This window comes from Anopheles ziemanni, chromosome 2 (genome assembly GCF_943734765.1).
Source record: "Anopheles ziemanni chromosome 2, idAnoZiCoDA_A2_x.2, whole genome shotgun sequence".
NCBI classification, from domain to species: domain Eukaryota; kingdom Metazoa; phylum Arthropoda; class Insecta; order Diptera; family Culicidae; genus Anopheles; species Anopheles ziemanni.
The window spans coordinates 4,611,231-4,630,368 of record NC_080705.1 but is presented as its reverse complement, the minus strand read 5'-3'; the positions used below and the strand labels follow the sequence as shown (position 1 = coordinate 4,630,368).

General features: G+C 48.0%; 2 protein-coding genes across 2 annotated transcripts in view; one reads left to right on the top strand and one right to left on the bottom strand.

Annotated features, from left to right (window-relative positions):
• Positions 1-2,184: 2,184 nt before the first annotated feature.
• The window catches only part of LOC131281640 (aromatic-L-amino-acid decarboxylase), a 160,719-nt gene continuing 143,765 nt past the window's right edge, over positions 2,185-19,138 (top strand). Inside the window, exon 1 of the mRNA XM_058310987.1 lies at positions 2,185-2,189. The gene's annotated coding sequence lies outside the window, so the exon portion shown is untranslated. The remainder of the gene's footprint in view (positions 2,190-19,138) is intronic.
• Positions 2,967-7,978, bottom strand: LOC131281636 (uncharacterized). Its single transcript, XM_058310980.1, has 6 exons — positions 7,634-7,978; positions 7,239-7,549; positions 7,036-7,184; positions 5,602-6,972; positions 4,381-4,553; positions 2,967-3,485 (listed from the first exon to the last, which is right to left on the bottom strand). The coding sequence occupies exons 1-6, from the start codon at positions 7,976-7,978 to the stop codon at positions 2,967-2,969; spliced, it is 2,868 nt and encodes a 955-aa protein (XP_058166963.1).

Genomic DNA, 19,138 nt, shown 5'->3' with positions numbered 1-19,138 from the left:
GAAACAAGAAAATATAGATCCACTGTCATGAGAAACTACTAGCGGCAGAGTTTTGGACAAGCCAAAGAGATTGTTGAATGATAAACTAACTAATAGCTAAGCGTGTAAGATGAGATTATATAAAGATATATTTTTCAAATACCATTACTCGACTCTCGATCGGTTAGTAGAGATAGGTGCGTCCGGTTTATATGACCTCGTGCGTTTACTAGAACATTGGAAGGGCCAGCACAGTATTTGAATATTTTCCTACGTCTTGTTAACCGAAAAAGGATCGAAAAAAGTGTGGAATGAACCTTTAGGACAGTAACGAGAACAAAAAAGAGCTAAATATTGTGGGACGAATCGACGGACGCTAGTATTAATGGAATGGCTAGATTTATTTTGAAATTCCTACCACAAAGCGACACAAGAGTGAGGTCCTCGCGGGGAAAAGACTGGAAAAGGTTGCCGAGACTGCGGGAAACGGAGAGCAAGTAAAGCAAGGAAGAAAGGTCAGCCAATGAAAAAGATCAATAAATTTATTACAGTAATTAAACTGTTCGGGTAGTATTTGTTCTATGAACTTCTTGAAAGAAACTTGGAGCTGTTCAAAAACTTTTCGAAGAAGACCATTTTACCCCTGTTGTTTCCAGCTTCTAAGTGATCAATAAAGAAACTTCCAGTCACAGCAATAACTCAATTTATCATGTTATTTCATCTTGCATCAAAATTTGAAACAATTTTTAACTATTTTACTCCAATCATCCTTGTTCAATATGGATAAATGAACTTCAATTACTTCGGATTGATAAACATTTCTGCACGATAGGTCTGCATTACCAAATGTCTCCCAGTGAGGCAACAACCGCTCAGCGGAAAGGTTGACGCTAGTTTTAAATGAATTCTGTTTTCGTTTTCTGCTCCACGCCACAATATTTTCCACTTTGGAAACTTTTCCTACTATCTACACCTGTACTCCCACGCCCCCGTGTCAATGGGTAGTGGGGTGGTAAACTGGAAAACCGGAGTTGGAAGCTGTCCCAGAGTGTTCTTAATCTCTCAATTACTCACCTCAATTCCTGCGAACCCTGCATAGTGGGTTTCCCTTTTTCCACCGGACGCCGATAAAAAAAACGCCTTCACACAAACGCTCAACAAAGTGGAGGTAGTTGCGGGGGAGGGTTTTAATAGGAAAGTTTGTTCATTTCATTGCCCATTACACGAAAAGCCACTTGCTGCAACGGTGGCTTTCACTTTGTTACTACTTTTACGCTAGCGTAAATGAAAATCGGTCCCTCGGAAAAGTGGGATTTTACGTTCGGGGTTTCTTCTGAGAAAGGTGAAAAGGACGAAAGCCTCTTTTCTGCAAGCCTGGAATTGAACAATACGATCAACCCACAGAAATAAATCAAATGCATACACATGAATTTCCTGTGAGAAAGAAGCATTGCTATTTTCCATTCGATATGTTACCTCGACAAAATTTCCCATGTAATTGAAAAACGTACAGTTGTTCCTAGCTTTTGAAAATAAATGATGGCTTACACAAACACTATTCTCGTTCCACTGCTCTATGAATTATAACATTTTTAATTCCAACTTTTCTCCGGGCATCCGCAAAAGCAAAAGAAACCTTTTCAGGAGAAGTTTTTCTATTAACGTCCGATGCACTTTTCGACCGGCAAAGTATTTGATTTATGAATTAACTTTCCCCTTCAATGCGCGCACGCTTTTCTCCATTAAAATATCCGTTACGAAGTCTCCAAGGTGGCCATTCCAGTGTGATGAAAAGCTTTTCCGCATACGAAGTCGCAGATCATCTGTATAAAAGTAACGAACCAATGAAACCAACTAAAACATATTCTTCTGTTCTATTATTTAGTACCAGGACATATGTGAAAGTATTTTCCGCTATCTTGTTGAAAGGAAAATCGTCGACCAGTTCGTTCGTTTACACATTAATAATCAGAGCCCAATTGGGATGGATCTATTTCAAACGGAATAACCTCACGGGACTTTGGAACTTCCCTTTGTCACCGGTTCGTGTGCACACAATTTTTGCAAATCAAAATAAACATCAATTGCCATATAGATGATATTTGATTTCATGATAAAATCAAACCCCCCCATAATCAATGCCATGATCAAATATCGCTCGATTGATATGATATGCAAATCAACGTCAAAATATGGAAATGAGAAACGAAATCCTATTTGCATTAATGGAGGAAACATTGTGTGGCTCGTTTCTGGAAAGGTCATACCCAACAAAAAAAAAAAGTCTACAATAATAATCTTGTTTCAGTTTTTCTTTCATACTTCACTTCATGACAACAACGCAACCTCATTAGTGTTCAATTTTGTCATTCGATTTTCCTTTTCTATTCAGTTCGCATTTATATTACAATAAACATGTGCCCTTTTCACGTACAACAGCTTCTTTTTGGAAATAAATTACAACCATAAGCTACGAATATATTAGATCCTCTGGTGACTAACGCAAGAGCATACATACATACACCATGTGCGTCAACACAATACACGCACATCCTATTCTCACAAATCTTCTTTCCAAAGCCTTCTAGGACGAAAGTGTCCTGCGAAAGATGAACAGATCTTGATTTCTATGGCTACGAATTGGTTCCTCCGTCGTATGTCTTCACAGTACCTTTCCCTTCTCAAACGCTCTAAGGATACATGGCATGCCACGTAAACTTTCCCCTATTGTTCCGTTCGTTCGTTCGTTAGTTCGTCGGTACGTGCGTTCGAACGACGAACCTTATGGCACATGGGATTCTTCCCGTCGGTTTCACTGTCCCGTACGATTCCGAAGCCCTTTGGACGTCGTCTACGGTCGTCGTCACGTAACTTGTTCATTTCGGGGGCTTGCAAGATAATAATTCAATCCGGTTCTGGTCGTCTGTCAGACACCTTCCCATGGGCCGCATGGATTTGGAAGAAAGGATTCTGGCCCGGCGTTGCTGTTAGACGTAACTTTCGTGCCGGTTCTTATCCAGCGTAATGACCGCCCCGTTCACCGGATCGCGCCGCACCGTGAGCCGGGTAATGTGGGGAGCGACCGGCTGTCGGTTGTCCTTCGCCAGCTCGCCAACCGGAACCACTACCGTGGGCGACGAACCGTGGCGCGAGGTGACACTTTCATTGAACCACCGATTGATGGACGAGATGTCGCGATAGTGTTCGCTGGTACCGTCCAGCGTGCGCTCGATCCGGGCGAACACCGGCACCAGCGTCGTCTCGAGCAGCTCGAGCGTGGCGGGCGAGCTGGCCACCAGACAGCCGCCGCTCATCAGCCGCGACAGCACGTGCAGGATGTTCTTGATCGTTTTCCGCTGCGCCTCGGACTCGGTGCGGCTCGCGAGCTTCTCGTAGAACTTCTGGCTGAAGAGCGCCACCAGGAAGGCGACCAGCGGCCGGCTGGCGAGATGATGGTGGCACTTCCAGTTGGCCGACATGTTGTACAGCATCGAGGTGAATTGTTCCTGTGGGCACGAAAATAGAAAGCAATCGTTTTAGTACCGGAATAAAGCGTAGGCGGCATGGTTCTGAAAACTTTTTTTCCCCAAAACGGTTCCCCGGGAGCCAAACCAATTTGTTGGTTGGCCCTGCAGATCGGATTAATGTCCTCCCATCAAACACGAATCAATTCACGCCAATATATCCTTCCACGTCAAGGCATGAATTCATCGACGACTCAACAATCAGGGGGATGAGGCGAAAAAGGAAAACGCACACGGTTCCGGGATCAGAATGGTCCATACGGTGGCGAGGCAATCGATCAATTCACTCCCACCACCCATCGGCCAATGGTGGGAAGACCATTTTTCATCGCACCATCGAAACAAACTAGCATTGACTGATAGTATCTGGTGCCGGTGGTGGAGGACAACAACAAAAAAAAACCCTTCAACATAAAACTGCACCATCTTCAATTGATTACATCAATCAACCCCCAGGGGGAAAACCCGTCAAGGTTTAGGTTGGGCTTCCTGTATCTCTTTATTGTGCCTCCACCACAACGGAGGCTTCGGTTCCGCAGTGCAGTCACAATCAACCGAGTGCATCATCATCCGTGACGCATCGTTGCATGTGGAGCAGCACATTGTCCGAGTGGAGAAAAGTTGACCGACCGTTCATCTCTATTTAGTCACATCATGTCCAAGCAAGGAAAAAAGAACCGCGTTTCAAACCAGCTCCTAAACAGAGGAGGAAAAACCCCCATTAGGGTGGGGAGGACATCCAATCATGCGGACACACATCCATCGTTCCGGGGCAACGTCGAAGGCATTTATTACACCCGGACCGGGATGGACACTTTCCAATGCTTCCATTTTTTTCGCCTGTTTCCCACCCGCGCGATTAACGTTGCACACTTACGTAGAGAAAGATGGACGTGCCGGGACCACGCTGTTCGGTGGCCGTCTTCAGCTTGGCAACCGTATCCTGCGCCATCAGCGAGTAGACCGCCGTCGGTTCGATGCGCGTCATGTTGTTCAGGCAGGCCGAGCACAGGAGCAGCGTTTGACAGCAGGTCGTCCGCTCGATGATCTCTGCAGAATTTTATAATGATGATTCCACCGGAGGAAAGGACGCAAGGCCACGGCGCAGAAGAAATGAAACGAAAGATTAAATTGAAATAAAATTGAAATTAATACATCTACGTACGTATGGAATGAGGGAGAAAGGGCTTCGTAACTACACTCTGTTGACCAAGTTCGCGCGTGTCCGAAGACGCCTAAGGGAAAGTCGTAAAATGGACCGTTTCTTTTGCTCCTTTTAAGCCGGCAACAACCGTTAATTCCTCTAATTAAGAATTTACAGCCTTATCCTGGCGCTGAAGTGTAATTTTCGTGCGCTCAAAAGCTGGATCAGCACGACGCGTATAAACTGCAGAATGCGGATCATTGGTCGTTAAAGTTATGTAAGTGAGTGCGTGTGAAAGAGAGTGTAAGGAAGCATCATCTTTGCCATCATCGTACCATCCAATTACTTTTCTTCCAGCAATCCAACGTCCTTCCCCAAAGCCCTATGGAAAGCCATATAAGAAGCGATGGAATGGGGGAACTGGAATTTTAAGATGAGAATTTATGAAACTTATTACATAAATTGCTCGCGATGCCGCATGAAGAATGAATTTATTTATCCCACCCATTTCGCCAAACTAGCCATCAGGATTCGTCTCTGATTCCACGCATTCCACCAAGGCCATGCCCGGATGAGGCTAACGCGCCTAACACGGTTTCTTTTTTCCCGGAAAATATGCAGCATTCGAAACGAGCAGCCACATTTCCTCGAAAACTAGCGTCAAATAAGCACTACGAAATGGCCTTGAAAAGGTCAATGAAGCTATTCCGCACATGATTGCACGAAAGGCAGAAGTCTCCAGTAGGGATTCGATAGGAATTCCCATAGCAGAGAGATTGATTCTTTCTTCCAAGAAATCGAGCTTCTCTTTGATATCCTTTCTCCAGAAAAAGATCCAATATGTTTGACCACGAAAGAACTACGGAATCTTTGGAGAGGGATTCTTCCTCCTCAATAATAACATAGTGGAATCGAATCGAGGTTCTTCGTACGCAACATAATCAGCTTCCTTACCGGTTATCGCCTCAACGATGGAGTGTACGTGCTGCTTCAAACCCTCCAGCCGGTGGTCCTCCCCATGCCAGGGTGCCGTAATTTGCGTCAACACCGAAACGGTTTCCCTCAGTTCCGGTTCCGTCCGCTCATTGATTCCACCATTTGTCTGCTGCTTCTGATCGACCACCAGAATGTCCCGGAGGACTTCCAACCCGTCGGCACGTTCGAGCTGCCGGATCGTTTCCGTCGTCGAGCAGACGGTGGCCAAGGCTCGTAACGCGAGCGCTCGAATGGAGGAAAACTTCGACTCGACGCACACGAGCAGCAACGCCCGGACGGTGTAGTTCGCGATGAACGCATCGTTCAACGAGGCCAACCCGTTGTAGTCCAGGTTCGAGAGCATCGCCACGTAGCTCAGGTTCGAGCGCAGGATCAAATCACACTTGGCCGTCTCGACGGTGTCCACGATCACCTTCACGAGGTTCTTGAAGATCAACCGCACGGTGATGAGGAAGTACCGCTTCACGATCTGAACCTCCTCCTCCACCGAGCGGTAATCGAAGTCTTCCGCATTCGCTGCGGCTGCCCTCAAGTCCGACGTCATGTCCACGAGCGACTGTGCGTTCTCGAGGAACTTCCGTCGGTCGTCCTTCTCAACCTGCTCGCGCCCGAAGTAATCGTTTCCCTTCTGTTTCAGCACAAACTCGTAGATATCGCTTGCCAGCCCGTGCACGAACGGGGCCACCTTCTGATAGATCTCCTTCTCATCCTCCTCGTCATCCTCGTCGTTGTCCTGTTGGGACTGATAACGTTTGATGGCGGCGAAGAGTTTTTCCACCCGCTCGAACGCTCCCTGCAACGTGGTCACCTTCGTCTGGAGGTGGCGAATGATCTTCACCGCAACGGCCGAAGTCATCCGTGTCGTTCGTCCCGCTTCCGCCGCGATAGACTTTGTCTGCAGGATCGACATAACCTCGCTTTGACACGCGAACCTCAGCCCATCGAGCCAACTCTGCACGGCCGGTGTGTGACCGTTTAGTAAGGGATTGTCGTAGATGGTGTAGCTGAAGCCATGCTCACTGGCCGTAGTGGAGTCCCTTAGATGATCCAGTTCGTCGTAGAAGTTTTCCACCACGGTCGTTGTTGATCCGGAAGGACTACTGGCGGGTTTAATGTGTTGCAGTTCTCGAGGGCTAGCTGTTCGATGTGATGGAGAAAGGGGGAGCGATCGGTATAGCTTCGACTGATGCTTGATCGGTGTTGAAGTTCCAGCTGGATAGAGCTGGGCATACGTCGGAAGTTCTCGTCCTTCCCTTTTAAATGCTTCATTCTGATGGAGGTTATTATTCGCATCGGACCCACTTGTTCCTGCCATCGACTTTAAGATCCCTTTCGGTGTCCCAGGGACCGAGGTACAGCTTCCATCCAGTGAAACCTGCGGTCCCGGCGAACAATTCGTTTGGTTCAGCATCTCCGACAGTTCGCTTCCGTCCAATGAGATCATCTCCTCGCTCGAGTGGCTCAGCTGTTCGTTGAGGTTCCGCTTCACGCGGCTATTTTTCGTGATGACACGGCCACGCTTCAGCGATGTACTTCCACCACTCCGGACACTTCCCTCGCCATCCCGATGACTAGACTCTCCTTTCGTCCCCTGCGAATCAATGGACGACGTTAGGCTCGTTGGTTCGGTGAACGATAACCGGCGTCCGGTCGCCGTCTGCTGGGGTGCGTTCACTGTCTCCTGCTTGGGGAGTGGTCGCCGGATGACGGTCGGAGGTGTCGGCGCGCCACTGTTCAACGAAGGTGACCTCTGAAACAGCAGCTCCTCGTCGACGCTTCTCTTTGGTGTAAGCTTCTCCCCGGACGCATTTTGACTTTCGTTGATACTTAAATTACTACTGACGTTGCCCTTCGAGTGGCCACCGACCGCATTCGGTGAGGTTTCGGTGTCCGAAAACCCAGAGTCCTGCAAGCGAAGAAAAAAAAACGAGAACACATGTTAGTCTCGGTAGGGAAAAACTTTCTCCATCGCTCGACGACGGCCACTAACCTGACTTTTGTGACTAGCTGGACTTCCCTGTCGGTTCGCTTCGGCCCAGTCGTTGTTCCGGGCCGGCTGCTGTTTCTTCTGCTTCTCCTCCTGTTGCTGCTCCTCCTCGATCAGCTCGTCCTCCTCTTCGAGATCGTGAAAGGAAGGGTAGCCCGTCCGCGAGGAAAGCAGTGGCGCACCACCGAACCCATGGTGGTGGTATTGGTACGATCCTGTCGCCGCCCCGTACGGTCGAAAGCCAGCAAATGCGCCACCAATAATGCCACCGAAGGAACCACCTCCACCGTCGGGCTCGTTACCGAACCAAACTTTGCTTTGCGAGCGCTGAAAGTTTGAGCGTGACATCTGCGAACGAAACAAGAATGGACAAGAAAGATGGTTAATGAAAGTTAACGTTGCTTTCACGTTCCTTTTGCCTAAAGGGAGAAAATTCTGTGTACAATAAGAGCAATATGAAAACCACTTCGCAAACCGGTGCGTTGCGGATAAATCCCAATGATTTAGATAAACCTTATTGCAGCCTCCTGCGATCGATTATAAGTTCCTGATTGAACAAACGTTAAGACGCATTAAAATGCCATCTGCAACATCGACCACAACCAACCAAGGGAGGTTTATTTACAATCGCAACTAAATGCACATTGCAGTTTCGCAAGATTTCCAGAGTAAACTCATTCTCGGGAAGCTTCGGTATCGGATGAAATTAATTTAATTGCACTCGCCCTCGCCATCTACCGACCAACGTAAGACGTTCCGTTCGTTCGTGGAGAACGATTTCTTGTAACCGAACCTACGCTTCATCAGTGGAGTAAGTTTAACTGCTTCCCTCTCAACCATCCTTTCCGGACTTGGAAACATGGAAGCAGATGATGCTGTTTGTCTTCCACTTCGCGAAATCCTTCCTTCCAAAACGCGCAAGACTGAATCCTCGGCTCCGCATCGACTTTAGTGGAATGTAAATTCGTAATCGCACCTCATGGCCAACAAACCGATGCCGGTCTGCACAGTGCCGTTTCGGTCTTAGGAATAATTTATCCGGCACAACGCCGCCAACCACGAACGAGGCACGGTGCCGAACACAAACCGGGCGGATGGTTTTTAGTATTTATCCAATAAATTCCACGATCGGTCAAATGTTAGTTGCATTTGTATCCTCGCGTCGCAAGTTACAAACCCGAGAGAACCCCCGGGGAAGCGTTTGTAAAGTAACTTGTGGTCGGTTTACTTGCTTTCCTTCTGCCATTCGTACTTCGCTGCAAATGAGATCCTTTTTCTCGCGCATTTTGATAGTGATTTTAGCTTTCCATAAATCAGCAAGGATTAAACGGAGCGAGCTTTCGTTAGCGCTGGAATTGAATTATAATGCGGTCCCGTTTGGAGATGTATTAAAATTAATTATGTAACTTACAGCAACACTGTACGAAAGTTTATCTTGCTTTTCTCGGAACTAACACCTCACACTGTGAAAATTCATTTAAGTTAAATGGCGTACCTTTTGAATTACAATTTAAAACTCCGCACGAGCGCACGGCTCTAATGAAGAGAAACTTTCAAGGCACTCTTTTAAACACTTTTTGGTTTCGTGGAAACCACGAGAGGACATTTTACAACCGTCGCCTGCAACAACAGTAGCAACACTGCAACCAACTCCGCGCGTCCTCCGGGATCTCCGAACGCTTGCATTGCGTGTTCGTAGCGATGGACTTTGGAAAAATTGTGACGCTACCGAAAAACGTCCCTTTTTCCCCCGGCGTGTCGTAACGGTTCTCGGGGCGCGGATAGTTCGGAGTGTCGGAGCAGATGTTTCGTCCGTTTCGCCCTGGAGAAGTGATTCTCGACAAGGGCAGGGGCAATACCGGGACAATGTTAGCGAAGGAAAAAGGAAGGGGGAAAGGACGTTCGAAGGTTGGCTGCAGCATATCCTTAGCGTGGAATTTGCAGGCGACTGTATGTGCGCTCGTTAGGATGTGTTTGTGTTTGTGTGCGCTTGCATCTGATCGTGATCGTTCGGTACTGATTTGAAGCGTGTCGACGCAGAGGTCCTTGCACAAGCAACGAATGAACAAACGAACGATTCAGGGTCCCTTCCCGTTTACGTTCATTATATGGAAAAACTGCCGCGATTTAATTAAGCATAGGGGGACGGCCGTCCGCTTTTCACTCGTCGCCAGCAAATGGTTGCATGAAGGTTTTTCTCTTCATACGAGAATATGTCTGCGTTCTTGTTCTTCCGAATATAGGTTAGGGGTTTGGTGAAATCTCGTTGCTAATCTCGGTAACCGGTATGTGTTGGCATATTTTTCTTCATCTATTATTTTTCACCCTCTCCTTCCATCGTCCTCTGCTTGTAGAGGGGTTTTTCCCACAAACCTAGGGGAGGTACTCTAGCTAACGACTTTCAATTCAAAAGCGCCAGGTGATAGAATCGAGGCGTCGGAACGACCACGAGGGACCCTGAACGGAAATGAAGCCAGCAAGTCAGCTCGCAAGGAGCAAACGGTTTCGGAAGCAGCTGATTTGTTTTGGGTTTTTCAGTTTTCCCAAATCAAACCTTTTCTTTTCGATTTTTTTGCAATAGTTTTTTTCTGGGGAATAAATAATTCTTGTTCGTTTAACGATTATTAACTATGTTGTCACAATTACTTCGAGTGATGATTCAAATCATCAGATCCATACCTTAATAGTTTATACTTGCACGTATGTTTTAAAGCATTTCCGATACTTTTATGCATAATTTGAAAATCAACAACTTCTCCTAGACATTCCCTCAGGACGTCGTGTCGGGTTTAGTCACCCGTCAATAAATCGTTGAATAATGAAGGGAATGGAAACTTCCAGTTTGCGTAAATCTTCCGTCACAAATATGCATGTCTCGGTGGAACTTTCTCGACGTGCCTACCTTCAACTAAAGTTTGCCTCAGCAATCCTTTCATGAAAGCCATACCGCCAATGCTGGAAGCTAGAGAGCAGGAGTTCGATTCAATGGTTTCGATAAACGACATCATGTATCATGCCTTCAGTCTGGCCTATTCCTTCCGAAAGGCTCCACCACTCAGATGGAGCGAATCGTCTGCCAATTTCCAGCACATTTCCACCGAGGCGTTCGGGCGTGAGATTCCCCAGTCGATGGGAAAGTGCGGCTCGAGATGCGAGCGAAAGGGAAAAGAACTTCCGCCGAGAGGAAAAAAGGGCTGACGACAAGCGGCTGATGGCATTGAAACCCTTACGTGATGACATACCCCGTTCGAGCCGAGAGTCGGGAAACAAAGGGTAAATGTTGCCAGCCAGCCAGTAACGACATGGAAGTGGAAAGTTCTGCTGGAGTTAACGAAATGTACGGCACAACAAACGGGGAGACACAGCACGTAAGCTATCGGAATGCGTATATTTTGTTTTCTAACGATCAAACAACGACTCGAGCATCGAGAGGAAACAATTCCATAACTGCACCGGAGGGAGTTTGTAACTCTGTCGTCGACGCTGGCTGCTTGCATGCATGACTCATACCATGATTGTCCGCCAAAGGGCAGACCGACGGCAATCGAATTGAGACCCTTTTAATGTTTCCTGCAGCGCTACCGTCCTCGAGCGAAGCGTCGAGTCACACTTGATCTACTCGAGTCGCCTCGGAAAGTGGCTTCGCTGACTTGGCAATCTCCTTCCCAGGTGGCCCTCCGGTGGCTTTTTATACCCAGCTTGTCTTTATCTCCAACGTTCTGGATGCTATTAGTTGAGCAATCAACACGTTTTTTCTCTCCCTCGCCACAGCTATCCGTTTACGGAAGTCGTTTAAATGTTTCTACAAATATATTCGATTGTTAGTCAAACCAGTTGCACAACTCATACGGCACGTGGCTTATTGCGTTGGACGCATGTGTAGAGTTGGTTCTTTTTTTACTTTTCACCATTTGCGGAAACATTCCACCGTTCCCGGGGACACGTACACGGCGTGGGCACACACCAATAGAACGTACACTGGTAAGAAACAAAAAAAGGGAAAAACCTTTCATATCAAACCCTATCGAGAACATGGCGTTGACAATTGTTAACAAACTTGCAAAACTCCGGCTTTCGCTCGCCGACGCTTCGGATGCCCATGGTCAAACGAAAGCCACAGCTCGACACGGAAAGTTTTTGCTGGCAACCACTGACCACGACCGAAAGTGAAACGTGTTTCGGAAAAGTCAGAATTTTCACTCTCTCAATTCCGAGCGCGGGATCAAAGTTTTCCACTAACTGTCGAAACCATCATGGCACACTGTGTGTGTGTGTGCAGGATGGGAGAATAATTCTGAATATTGAATTGCATCTGCCATAAACTGTTAAGGATGGAATGTTGGAAAGGTTTTTGAAATTAGTTTCATTTTATGGGAATACTTGCACTGTTGACTCGAGAGAGTAATGGACCTTTTAAACAAGTGTAGATATTTAGTTTCGTTATGAAGCTCTACATGGAAGGCCAAAAGAAAACCTGGTCGCATGCAAAAATATGAGGTACTTTCCAAAGAGAATATAGTTTCTCAAAAATATATAACGTGAGAAACATAATTTCAAATTAATGTGCGAATTCTGAAATACCTTTTTAAATCTTACTCAACTTCTGGGCATAGAATTAAACTCCTCTCAATTGAATTAAAGTGCGAGAATTTCCAATTTTAATTAAACCATAAAGCTGCTACCGATTCGCGCGAAAGCACCTCCTCCGGTCTTCGATGCATATTCATGTCTGCACTCCTAGAACGTTCCGGTAAGACTCTCCCAGAATAGCCAATTTATACTTCACCATTACGGAAGGCGAGTGGTTATGGCTTCTTGCAAACTTTCTCGAATCGAGCGGCTCCTATCCCGCCACCTCCCCCCCGAGGTGCGCGATCTTCAGATTATGTTCGGCTTGAGATATAAATTTCATTTTCAATTTCCCACCAATTACGGCTCTCCTTCCCCGCGCCCCACCGAAACGAGACGAAGTGGTCCGGGCACGTTCCGCGAAAGGTATCAAGCTCATCGACGGGTTTGGTTCGCAAAACTTTATCTTTACACCTTGCCCGTGCTGAAAGGCGGTGAAATTCTTAGTAACTTCTCACCCAGAATTGAGTGCATACGCCCTCCCCAGTGTTGTAATTAGAAATGTCTTTACCATGCGAGTAATACGCTTCGTGACTTCTTAAGCATTTTCGATGATTTCAAACGATCGGTCTGGTTGGCATGAGACCGGCTTAATCATCACCCCAGAGGAAAGCACCAATTAATTGAACCCACAATTCCAGCTCCCTTGCTGGTCGCATGACTCATCATCGACGGACGTTGCTGAGGCGCAAATTCTGCCATAAATATCCCATCAATGCCCCGGCGGCTCGGCCGTTTTCGCACCACGGGATCGAATGGCGACGTGTCGTGCATCATAATGTCCCACTGGCTGGCCTCATGCGAGGAAGAAGGCCCTTTACGGCCGAACGACCGATAACGCCGACGATGATCGACGACAGCGATTGGAGCAGCAGCGCATGAATGAAGTCGAGTGTAATTCGCATCATACCCGAATATGAATTACCATCCCATTTACGATGCGACCCAGGCGTCCGCCATTGTGGTTCGTCGAAACGTCGAAACGTCGAAACATTCCGGCTAAAAATGGAACCTAGAATGGGAATGCACATGCTCCCCCTCCCGGCCCGAATATGAATAAAATAAATATTCATTCTGGTCGTTCGCTCCGGTAGTTCGGCATACTAATTTGAAGCCCGAAAGCAGAACCATCGTATTGCTTGGCCAAAAGGCCAACATAGACAAGGAGGTGCACCAGAAACCGCACCGTTTTGATGGAGAATAAATGACTGGCAGTAAAAAACCCACCTAGCAACTCGGCGGGGCTGCGAGTCGAGATTTCCTAGCTAGAGGCTTAGGTTCCCCAAAATTACTCCGAACTGCAGCCAAAAATCATTGAACCACCGATGACACTTTGATTTTCGACGTCCGGCTACATTGGAGGTGCCATTTGGGAACGATTACAGCTGCAATCAACGGCGTCCGACCCGACACTCGGTGCACTGTTTGCATCTAATCACTCCCGAGAGTGAGTGCCTCGGTGCAGCTAATTTACCTTTACCTCCGGGAAGGCGGCCTTCGGATAGGACCACCACGGCCAGAGTTGTTTCATGTGAGACCGCTTCTTCCCAAGTTTCCAGGTCAATAAAAAAGGGCTCCCCTTGTTTTCTGCCCCGCAATCGATCCACCGATGTCGATGGTGATGATGCCCCGGTGCATGCATGCTTTTCCGGGATGGGTGTGGCGCATGCATTCGTTACGCCCGCCCCCCGTTCGAGGTGGGCTGCTACTTCCCGGTGAAAGTGCGGTCGCTCGAGAGCCGTGGTACCGGACCCAATTGGTAGCGGCAATCGCGATTCGCAACCAATCATTTTTTATCGTCCATCCGATGTGGCAACACGTGTCCGACGCTGGTGCATATTTATCGCCGACCCAGTGGCCATCTGATGGTTGGTTATCGTGCCGGCTCCATCGCCAGACATTGATGATCTGTTTTCTTCTGGACGATCGGAACGGATTTTATTGTCGCTAATCGGTGAAAGTCATAAAAACCCGACCAACTTGTGGATAGAAAGTGAAACAGTGCAGAGTGATAGGATGTTTTATTTTCTCCGCCTTCATTGAAGCGGTTCAAAACACACATGTACAGTGTTTTGAATCCTGGTATTGGGAAAATAATGGTATGAATAAAAACTTTTACCTCGGACTCACAGATCTAAAAACAGATTCCTGTGACTTGTTATGCACATCATTAGCTGCCGTTTCAGCGCTGAATTCGATTTAGACGAACCGAAGTATTTCGGAGTACACAACATCCATTGATACCATTCGCCGGAATGCGTCATTAGTCGTGAGGAGTTAACGTGAGCGCATGTAGGAGTCTTTTTCCCCCCAAACGGCACGTAGCGTGTGTGTTGTCGTCGGGAAACTAAACAACATCAGCACAACAGCGTAAACAGGAGGCATGTATTTCCTTTCCAAGAACAGCGCCAACCATCGGTTCCACCGGACAGGAACAGTTTTTAAGGGAACCCGGGCACCAATTACCTAACTGCCCCGTTTGCTGCCAATCTTGCAAATTGCTTCCGTCGACAAACATTGGCGCCGTTGTCCGCGGGACTCTGCTACAGGGTTTCCCTATTTTTTTCCAGAGCAACATTCAGGTGCGGGTGGTCGGAATTCGTTTAACCGAGGTACGATGTCCGGTGGTCCCGGGTACGACTTTGATCTAGAGATTAATTACTAAGAACATCACTGGCGTCCCTCGACGACACTGTCGCGTTTCTGATTTGACTTCTCTCCGGCTTTCGATTCGAATTTACTGAATGTGCCTTTTCTAGCAGAGCTTTTAGCTCTTACTTCTTTTTTACACAAACTGGACCAGCTATTGGACAACCGAACGACACGATCCGGATGAATTTAGAGCTCACGATTTGTTCGACAAAAATTACTCTTTTATGGGTACCCCCACCGACATTCCGGTAACAACTTGACATGGCACGCTCACGGAGGGAAGACTTTTACCGAGCAGAATTACTCCAGATGTTCCGTCGGGGAACCGACCGGAACATTGACCGCTGGAGGACCGCAGGCACACGGAATGCCAAACAATCGACGAAAGCACCGAGGGTTCTGTGTGGAAAGTTGCCGCCTCGGTGAAGGAATGGAACTCGCCGGTACCTCCACCCGAGAGTATCGGTATCCAGAAATCGTGCGCCACTCGAACGTTCTCCACATGAAGCGTAGAAGTCCTCGGCACGATAATAGGCCTGTTCCCTCATAGGAGCCGGTCTATGCGGCGCGGTGTTATATCATTAAGCGCTATCACTCATCGGGGAACCTCGCGCGGTGGCTAAACGGACCCAGCCTAACCCTTTCCTATCTCGGGAAGGAACGAATCAAGCGACTAAACCACTTTTAATTCTCACTCGCTTGAAATGATTTAAGAGAGGGAGATTTCCAGCGTACCCAAGTGCCGTTAAGAAATTTCGCGCAGCCAAACATGCCACTTCATCTTGACGAGCCTCCTCCGGTTCCATCCGCCATCCCTAGGGTTGGTACTCGGGTACATTCCGCTGGCGGCACTTCAGACATCGAGCTCATCGAGTGTGGCACCGTAATTTTCCCGGCACAACATCCAGCACGGATCCACACCACGGCCATCACCATAGGCCACCGACGAGACTCTCCTTCACGAGCTTCTTCGCCATGTGGTGAAGTGGTTCCCTTTTGTTCCGCGAAATGTCTTACCCGAAGCCCGGGGACTAACTTGTGGACGACGGCTTGCCTTGCAAGCATATTCGGCACATTCGGGCTTTGACTGAAAACATGCTTGCTTCGATCGGTTTTGTTCAAGCCCTTTGGCCAATGTTCTTACCAGCCGTCTCCAAATGTTTTGCCCGCTCTTCCGCTGCTGAAGAACGGCCTCTCCTCTATGTCCGCTCCGGGGGTACTTCACTCCACAATGGAAACTTCGATCCTGGCTGGGGGGGGGAAGTCTGAAAAATATTCATCACCGTTCACAGTTTGAAACAGTTATCCATCATCGAAACGGTTCCATCCCTACCACGTCTTCGGCGCTCTTTATCTCGTAAGACGGTACGCAAGACGTGGGAGGGCACGATTGTGCACGAGGAGAGGCCTGGCCCTAAACGGTACAATAAAAGCAACAGGCGCACAAAGCAAATCGAAGGTTCCTTCTTCCTTCGGGGTGATGCCCTGCATTCGCCACGACCTGGGCCACAAAAGCCGTCGGACCGCCGGCTGCGAGTTCTTCCTTGGGGGGTGGGGGCGAAAGAAAGGAAGGTGCTGGTGCTTTCAAAAACGGTCTGCATTCCTTCCATTAGCGAGCGGTGTGTTGCCCGCACGTTTCTCCGGCGGATAATTGTTTAGACACTCCGGCCAATTGCTTGCCGGAGGGACGATCATCCGACATTGTGCTTAATGCTCCGAAATGTGGAGCGAAAGCACCGCTCCATTCCCTCGTGATCCTCCGATGGAGTCTTGTTCTCGTTCTCGGTGAAAAGTGGCTGCAAAATGCACGCGGACGAAACAACGACGTGCCCGGCATGGTCTATTCGCGCCGGCTCCGGCCAATCACCGTTACACGCGAGCGCTTTTTCCTCCCCGTGTGCAGTACAACAGAGGAGCATAAACACCTTTACACGTCAATCAGTGCCCCGGACGGAGCGCGTAAAGAATGCAACCGAACGATTCGCCGGATTAGATAAATTTGCATTCTTCTTTTTCGCTCGCTTTCCGTCGGCTGAAGAATGGCTGAAATAGGAAAATTCCCGGCGAAAAACAAGGGGGTGAGCGGGCAATAAAGATGTCAAGTGTGTAAGCGCGAAGTAAACAGATCAGGTACAGTTGCTGTCTGACGTTTAATCAAAGTAATCGCTGGAATAAGAATACGGGAGGAGCTTTCAGAGCTTTTCCATTCGTTAGAATTGTAAATCAGCTTTTTGGGAAATGTCAGATTTCACTCAAGATCAACGGTATTCATCTCGTCAACCAGCGCTCATCCATGTGGAAAAAAGGTATATTCAAATGGTTTACAAAAATAAATAGATTTATTTTCTACGCTTCGCAAAAAAAGCTAACACTGGTATTAATGCTGTGGAATGGAACCCAAACAAATCACTGGTACAACGACTCGCACGTCCATAACACCACGTTTCATCAACGTTCCACGCGAGCGTTTAACAAATCAACAAATTGACTCCAGTCAGATCGTCCCAGTGGACGAGGCAAGTATGCAAAACAAAAATCAAAACACCGTAATAAACGCACGAATTTATCATCACCCGCGGGTCGCCAGTTCCTCCCTCCAGGAGTACTTCAGGAGTCCGCACCACTCCCGAGGAGAATTACGACGAACTCGGGATTATTAACGCCGGTCGTGCACGGAGAAACACGCCGCAAACTCGGAATATTTAAAATTCTAAACATAGTTATAGATGAAATTGCTTCACGCTGCCAGTCCCCCGCAAGGCCCGAGGACCGGTACGTGATCGGATTGTTGGAGTGTGTCGGAGCCCCGGAGTCCTAGAACAGGTCCGCGTGGGAGCGGAAGGCACATGAACTGCGGGGAACGAGTTTTTGGTATACCTTTTTTGATTGTGGCCTGGATGTCGTGACGAGAATGGGTGTGGCCCTAGGGAGGTACACGACAAATCTCTGAGGACAATGGAACAGAGGGCGGAGAATGAGGAGGAGGAGGCGATGGAGAGAGCACAGAGCAAATGAACGGCTAATTCTAATTCTTGGCTGACAGATTATTCAAATTTAGTACACGCAAGTCGTGGCAGGACTTGGAATGGAGGTTGTGGAGCAACGTAAACTACGAATCCAAGGGATGGAGGAGCTTCAAACAATCAAGTCCTACGTTGCCAGCGCATTCAGGCCTTCATCCACTGTGCTAAACTTTAAAAGGAATACGCTCCGAGTTCAACAGCATCATACACTTTAAGTGACATTGATCTCTCAAGCAATGTCAAGCGTGCGGAGTTGGGGTGGAGGACGTGATTTTAGGCACACCAGGTTTCGGTGAGAAGCACAGGAACTAATTGTTTCCTGTGGGTGTTTTGTTGTGCCCGTACGAAGTTAAGATAGCAATAACTGCAAGCCACAATAGCCTGAAAGCCTGAAGAAAAGAAACCCGCGGAGTAAAAAAGAGCCAGCGTAGAGAAAACAATAAAACCGTCAGCACTTTATTGTGTTCAGTCGCGCAGGAAGGACATGACCCTTGAAGGCGCTACGAAGCTTATCATCGACGTCGATTGAGAGACACAGACGCTTTTAACGACCATAGTTGTCCACAACAGAGACGCAAAGACATAATGGCTGACGGAAATGTTTAGGGCGCGGAATTCTATACAAAATATTGAAATTATCAAAATACAGTTATTATGGCACCAATCAAATCGTAAAACCTTGAACTGCCTCTGGGTTGTAAAGTTGTCACCAAGATGTCTTTGAAGAACTTGACTGTATGCCAACTATCACCACAGGTGTCTCTGTATGCTTAACCCGGATTGTCGCGGGGCGTTCGTGAACTGGTTTTAGGTTCCCGCGGGTACGCTATCGATATATCGGCCTCATCGATGAGCAAACCACTAATGGGTAACCTTCAACAAAGCGTTATGCTACCACCCACCGGCCGACTCACCCCTGAGGGAGCATGTTTATGTCACCCGCGAGCCGTTGTTGGGCCCTTGGTTCCGTTTTAGAGTCCCGTTGTCACCGACCACGAGGCTGCACCACAAATTCAATTAATATTCTTCCACATTCGTCCGCTTCTTCCACATTCTAATAACGTTCGGGGCGCAGGTTCCGTTATCGGCCCGTGTGTGTCAACCAGCCCAAAACCGGGCGACAATGGCCACCGGAATGGTCGACGACGACGATGACGACGACGGGTTTAATGAATACGTCCGAATGCGCCACCGGAATGGGTTC